The sequence below is a fragment of the Heliconius melpomene genome, chromosome 10 (genome assembly GCF_056956725.1).
Source record: "Heliconius melpomene rosina isolate 202511_hmr_F chromosome 10, ASM5695672v1, whole genome shotgun sequence".
Taxonomy (NCBI): Eukaryota; Metazoa; Arthropoda; class Insecta; order Lepidoptera; family Nymphalidae; genus Heliconius; species Heliconius melpomene.
Genome location: NC_140398.1, coordinates 15,606,998 through 15,614,410, shown reverse-complemented (window position 1 = coordinate 15,614,410; position 7,413 = coordinate 15,606,998). Strand labels below are relative to the sequence as shown.

General features: G+C 30.6%; 1 protein-coding gene across 1 annotated transcript; it reads right to left on the bottom strand.

Annotated features, from left to right (window-relative positions):
- Positions 1-3,655: 3,655 nt before the first annotated feature.
- LOC146535909 (carboxylic ester hydrolase-like) lies at positions 3,656-6,048 on the bottom strand. The gene is made up of 3 exons (XM_085191978.1): positions 5,828-6,048; positions 4,437-5,698; positions 3,656-4,286 (listed from the first exon to the last, which is right to left on the bottom strand). The coding sequence occupies exons 1-3, from the start codon at positions 6,017-6,019 to the stop codon at positions 3,809-3,811; spliced, it is 1,932 nt and encodes a 643-aa protein (XP_085048104.1). The 5' UTR covers positions 6,020-6,048; the 3' UTR covers positions 3,656-3,808.
- Positions 6,049-7,413: the final 1,365 nt, after the last annotated feature.

Below are 7,413 nucleotides of genomic sequence, written 5' to 3'. Positions count from 1 at the left end.
ACATTTGTAATTATCAATATGTACTTGACCTGTCCGGGCAGTCAGACAGGCAGTTCTGCTCTGCCACTGGCGAATTCTGGAGGCATTGCGTGTTGAGTGGTGGAACTCAACGCCGCGCTTTGCGCTATTGACTATTTAATTTGTTCGAGTGGGAATCGAACCCAACCCTTTTCATGTTCTATCATTGTGATATATAGAAGCTTGGTACTATTAAACAAACAATAATACATCGCCTCGACACCCGGCAATCAAAGTTAATATTGTTTAGATAATAACTTTTAAAACTTCAAATAGTTTGTGCGACGCTTAAATGCCCATAAATGTAACTTCAGTGTTAAATCGTAAAATTTCATTTAAAACTCATTAACAGATCGTAATATGAAAATCTAGTAGGGGTTCTGATTTCTGACACTACGTTCCCTACTTTTTGCCATATTTTTGAACAATTGTACCAGAATAGTATTTTTTTTATATTCACACTATATCCCATAAAGCCCTAGGTAGAGGGATCTTAGTGTTAAGACACTCCGATCCCCTCGAACTGCCGTGACATTAAATGTTGAGTAGCAAAACTCAAGTTCGAGAACCCAACTCAATGAAAATACTTAATATAGAAATATATAAAATATTAAAAAACATATAATTTGATTTACAATACTTACATCTACATATAAGGCGAGGCATATGCATTCGTCACTCAGTGTAACCTGAACGAGCAGGATGTGCCACATGGCCCGCCAGAGGCGGCTGCGGCACGGGCGTCTATCGGTAATTCTTAGTGCTGGGATTGCGTGGACATTACTTTGATTTAATTTAAATTTTAAATAGTTTTATTTGTTTTTAATAATAATAAATTCTTTAGCAAACATGTTGGTTTAAATAGTTCTCACTACTTGTTAATTAAAATATGTATTCTATAGGTTAACTTAAAAAAAATAAAAAATCAACTTCACGCTGTATCCCGCACACAGCAGGGTAGGCAGATAGGTATGTAGGCGGATAGGTTAACTTCTGTAGTTAATGAATTTTAACTTCTGTAGTTAATGAATTTAATTGTGTAGAAGCAGTATATTATATGGTGTAATGAAAACCTAAGTAACTTGTCATAACAAAGCATTATACAATTATCGAAACATTAGCTCATAAAATTATATTAATTATTTTATCAAAACAATGCTAACACTTGATTTTGATTAATTCAATGTTAATCTTCAACATTGTTTTAATTATTAATAATAACATTATTATTATTAATATTTTATGTAACTAGTTAGTTTTAAAATGTTATTAATTTAATTTAATTTAGTCCATATAAGCACAGCTCTACAAAAGAGTAACGTTAAAAATCGTGAGCCGCACGTGTGCGCGGCAATTTCAGCTAAATGCACCGTATGTACTTATACATACTTACCTACTTATGGCTAATGAATAATATATTATTTTAATGTCTTTAAGATGAAACGTTTTGTCTTGTTGACCTGTCAGCTGTAGATGTATACAGAAGACGAGAAGCTGGTCTTGTGTTATTTACCTAACTTGCAGGTAAAGTAGGTAACATTGGATAGGTTAACTTAATATGAAACATGGTCTTTGTATGAAATATTCTAAACAAAAAAAATCCGAACCAGTAGTTTGTGAGATTAGCCCGTTTACCCAAACAAACTCTTCAGTTTTATAATATTCGTATATGTACTCTTTAACTCTATACTTATATTGTGTATAATTTTTTTTTGCATTAAAATTTTGTCCCGTATTGTCCAGTATAATAAATGTCGGTGAAAGAGAGAATCTTATATTAAAACACTCCTTTCTGTGCTTTCCTTCCAAATAAATAGCCGAACTCAACGCTGATCTTCGACTTACCAGAGCAATAAAATTAACTAATTCAACAATATATTCGATCTCTCTTATCAAACCCACAACCATTGCCTTTAGAGTATATAATAATTTTATTTCAATTAAGCTATTTGAGCTATAAGTATTTGTTTACCTCATTGAAGGCATCACTCTATATTTTATAATCGCGTAATATTTATATGACGAGATGCTGCTTAAAACAAATGATGTTATTTTAACTTATAAAATACAATCAAGTACATATTTTAATACATAAATCTTAAAGCTATACCAAAGTTTGTTTAATCATGAATTTATGATTATTTGCAGCTGCACTCGTACGGCATATTAAACGTTCAGTTTTGCAGTTTTTACGGCTTCCCTTATACTGTTTTACGGTCAACATCGGCGACTCTTGTAAACAAAACTAGTGGGCGATTATTAAAATCGATATACATTTTTTTTATGATTGTTTAAAAATATTAGATTTATTTATAGTATTATGATTATAAGTATATCAACATTATAAATAGATTGGCTTGAAATTATTTTGTAGCAAATATAACTATGAAATATTTCTTTCTATGATATATCCAAATATTTTCACCTCTTTCTCTCTCGAGATAAATTGTGTTAGCAAACGGTCAACAAGGTTATCTTATAAGGGTTCCATTTTTTCTTTTGAGGTACGAAATCCTAAAAATAGTAAATACAGATAGAACAAATATTTATAGTAATTTACGAATATGTTTCTAATTTTTATCTATTTTTTGCGATAAACATAAATTTACCAAGTAATTATAGGTTTTCTTTCTTTATTTTGCCGCATTGCTTATTTTTTCAAGACGATTTAGTTATCTATATAATAAAATTAAGAATTGCATATTTAATAAATTCTAGAATTGCATAAAGCCATGCGTGCCTGACCTCACCTGTGACGCAGGTAGTTGTGACCTTCTGAACTTTCATGCGCTGCTATTTAACACGCAATTTAATTTTAAAACTTTCTTGTAAACGAAAAAGTTTATAATTTCTGCACATGATAAATATAGGTAGATTGTTATACTTACGTAAAGCTAACTTGGTAATTTCTATATTTGTAATGATTAATAATATACGACTTTATATTATTAATTATTATAAATATAGAATACCGAATACTACGATATCGACGTTCTGTCTCGCGACTGTAAATGCCGCGACAAGTTGCAGGTTCGATTCTTACTCGAGGAAATGAAATATTTAATATTTTCATTTCCGCGCTGAGGCGTCGATTTCTGATACTCAACACGCAATGCCTCTAGAATTCGGCGAAAAGTGGAGAACAGAAACGGGTTATAGAGTATCTGAACATTATGTTCTCAGCGTCCTTTCATGAAAATATTTAAACTATAGAAGATGTTTTATCTGGCCGTTGAGATAAAAAATTGTACATGTACAAACGTAGGTAAGTGTCTAGCTGATAAAATATCTTTTCATCAATTTTTACTAAAGTTAACGTTATTATTGAATTAATCTTACTTATTAATATAATAAAGCTGAAGAGTTTGGAATTTTCATTCTGTTAGATAGACCATTTATCAAAGAATGCGGTTAGACTTCCTGCGCACTTAAAATATGTAATTAGAAAATATATTTAAACCCACACGCATATATAAATATGTAACTGAAATGTTTTAAAATTTGATGAGAGTTTTGACTTTTGTTAAACTTATTAAGAGAATAATTTTTAGAACAAACACAATGTACAAGAAATATTATGTTGATAAATATTTTATTTCGACTAGTGAATTATAAATTACAGCATACTTATGTGCACAATTAAATAATTATAAATTATACATTAAAAAAATCGAAAAATATATTAGTAACAACTAAACCTGAATTAGACTTTTAACAAAAATCTAGACAGTAAGTTGTTTATTTTCTATCTAAAGTAAACTGAAACGATAGAGAAAATTCTACCGAGTCGTTATGATAATATTTGGATATTGTGGAATCTATCCAATAGTGCAAACATAGTGAGTATTGCGAATGTGTATCCAACAGCTGTTGATGCTGAACCCGGGGAGCCATCGTTGTCTCCTTCGATTACGTTACCTTCGTTGTCGCCATTTCCACCTTCTTCAGTATTCGTATCTTCAATTATCATATCATCTTCAGTTCCTGTCTCAGTTACTGTCTCAGTTTCTGTCTCAGTCTCTTCTGTAGTTTCATCAGTTTCATCATTTCTGTCTGTTAGACTCCATGTACTTTCCGCGTCAATAAAATAATTAGTATAAATGGAATCCCAAAATGTTAATATTTCTGGATGTGGGTTTTGAAGTTGCATATCAAAGTTAGAATTTCCATTTGTAGTTATTTCTCCGTCATCCAGTAATCGCAAGTAGCTACTGTTAGTCAGCGTATATGGTTGCCAAATGGTTTGAGATGTGACACTGGATGGTGTACTGTTAAAAGAAAAAAATATATAAATACATTATTATTAAATTTAAACTTATTATTATTTATATAATAAAGTTAATGAACTATGTACATTTAATATAAATATCTATAACAACAAGTTCATAATTTTAAAAAATATATTGACAAAAAATTACCCGCTTCTTGCAAAATTAGTCCATCTTTCTATAAGTATGTCGCTGACTATTACATCGTAAGTGGAGGGTTCCACATCATTGTCATCGTAGAACATATAAATCAATTCTTCTTTATGACCAGCTGTTTCAGTAGATAGTGGCCTTTGTAGATTTGCACTAAGAGCACCACTGTATGAAAATTGATACAAATATACTGGAGCAGTCGAAGAAGCTGCTCGCATACGAGCTTCTCTTATTGCAGAAATTAATATCATTGTATCTCCATTATATCGTATGAAATCAGATAAATCATTCGTATTTACAGAATTTTGTCTAAAATAAAATGTTTTAATTGATTCTGCAATTTCTTTTTCTTGTTCGTCATTTAAAAAATTCAAATCAGGTTGAAGAAAATCTTCAAACGAGTCATCCATTCTAATCATCCAATCCCCGCTAAGAGCCTGTTCCGCTCTTAAGGTTCCCTCGTTGTCGACAAAACCGGTCATAAATGGAATTTGTAGCTGATTGCCTTCCATAATAGTTTGATACGGTGATTTTAATAACACGGTTTCAACATTTTCAATATTTCTTTCTATACAAGGTGCAAATGCTAATGAGTTATCAGTAAGATCAAGTTCATTTATAACAGCCATTAGTGCCGCCACACTCGTACGTGATAAAATATCTGACAAACTTTCAATATCTTGAACGGTATGACCAAGAGCTTCAGCTACTTGTACTGCATATTTTAAGTTATTCCGAGTAACAGCCCAAGGAGCGAGAGCTGTTCCACTTTGTGCTATTGCTTTATGAATGAGGCCTTCGGCGGCTGAAGTTAATGTGATCAAATCTACAATAGATGCACCGCTTCCATGTCCAAATAAACTAATATTATTTGGATCTCCGCCAAATGCTGCAATATTTTGTTGTATCCATTTTAGACCAGCAATGACATCTTTCAGCCCAGCATTGCCAGGGGCGCCTTCAGTGCCTAAGCATAAAAATCCTAAAATTGATTCACGATAGTTCAAATTCACTATGACGACTTCCTTTTCTACAAATTTACTAAAGGATAGCTCTGGATTATTATCGTTATCTAATTCTTTGCCTTGTAGCCATACCATAACTGGTAAACCTCTAGTGATATTTAGAGAAGATGTGTGTACATCTAAAACCAGACAATCCTCAGTTCCTTCATAGCCTACACCTAATGCTCTGACACATTTAATACCATTGCGGTTTGCTATGAATTCACTATTAAAATTAGGCGGCGCCGATGGACCCTAAAAAGATACAATACATCAGAATTTAATTTAACAACGTAAATTTATTAATTAATACATAATATACAACGATTTAATATCACAATTTTTATAGATATTAAATTGGAAAAAAAACGAAAGCACTCGTACCTTGAACCTGTTACTTCCAGCGGTAGAATCAGCATAAGGGATGCCATAAAATTGATAATAAAATTGACTATTAACCGCCGTCCCAACGACAGTTCCTTGCGCTATCGTTACTCTCGGCAACGTAACTTCTTGACCTGCAATTAAAGCTGCAATTGCACCAAACGTACTTGTAATTAACCACATGTTGTACATTGCGCGTGTCACACGTATACTATTAAACAATAAGAAAAATGTCGAAATCTTCATATTTATCTTATCGATGGATTCAAAGTTGACAGATATATTTTTCTCTGAATGTTTATCTCTGTTGTAGATTTCTGTTAATGATAAACATAACTGCGTAGGCTTATTGACTTCTTAAATTATTGGTTAGACAGAAATGTTTAGTATCAATATCATTTTATTACTTACCACAATTTTAATAGTTCTTATTTAATTAACAAAAAATTGAGATTTACAGTTCATCGGCTTGTATATCGAAAAATATTTGCGTTTAATCCAATTTTATACTATGACAAAATGAAACACAAGGTCACTTTATTATGAAAAAAAAATATAGCTAAATTAACTATTAGCGCTCTCTATGCAAGTTTAAAATAAAACAACCTTATCTTAGATTATTATTTTGTTTATTCGTATAATTTTAAAGTCAACTAAGATGAAGAATAAGTCTTAAGATAAATTTGAAATGAAAGAAAAAAAAACTAAATATTACCCAAACATCAGAATTTAATACAAGGACATTGACCTCAAGTGAATTCTCAGAAAAAAAAATGTCACACAACGACCCAAAACACGTAAGTGTCAAATGGAAACCAGTTTGGACTTTATCTCTTCATTATAGAGATGCAATTTTTTGTGCGCGTATATATTTTTTCAGTTCCCTTGGAGGTTGGAGTGAGGGATGCTGCAATGTGTAACACATATGGCCCAGAATCCGTCTTCATGAGAATTTCTGATTCATTTACTGTTATTATATTTCATTATTAATTTTATTATACCTTTGTATGGGTCGTTAGTAATTGAAGGTTGACAGAACAAGTTTCTTTGACTTACACTTACCTAGCACATGTGGGCCTTGTATTATTAACAATTATTGTAATCAATCAATTTTATTGACATTTTTTATAATTGATTTTTATGTATAATATTAGCATACTAGACTTAAATAAATTATTATATACCTAATATTAGGCTTTATACTAATTTGTGTTACTTAAAGGTCAAATATATGAAAAAATAATGATTTAGAGTGAATGACAAATGTAGTGATAAATCCAGTTAGTTTAATTAGATTTATGCAATGTAATATATTGAAATTAAAATAGTATGTGAAAATAATTTTAAAAGACGTAAAATTATTAAAATATAAACATATTAATTTTTTTTTTATTAAATTTAAGTTTTTTTTTTATTTGAAGTATCGTTTGATTTATTAATTGAATTTATCATAGCTGTTTACTTTTTTGGTGAGTGAAGGTATAATAATTATTTATTATTTAACTAAATTACCAGCAATTCTAATATTAAAAATTGCAAAAGGTTAAAAGTTAAGAAAATACCAAGCTTATCTAAACCAAGTTATC

Excerpts from the sequence above, each read along its gene's own strand:
- LOC146535909 (XM_085191978.1), bottom strand. The coding sequence starts at position 6,019 with ATGTACAACATGTGGTTAATTACAAGTACGTTTGGTGCAATTGCAGCT. Across the intron at positions 5,699-5,827 it reads CTGGAAGTAACAGGTTCAAG|GGTCCATCGGCGCCGCCTAA; the intron begins GTACGAGTGCTT and ends GTATCTTTTTAG. Across the intron at positions 4,287-4,436 it reads ACTAATTTTGCAAGAAGCGG|TACACCATCCAGTGTCACAT; the intron begins GTAATTTTTTGT and ends TTCTTTTAACAG.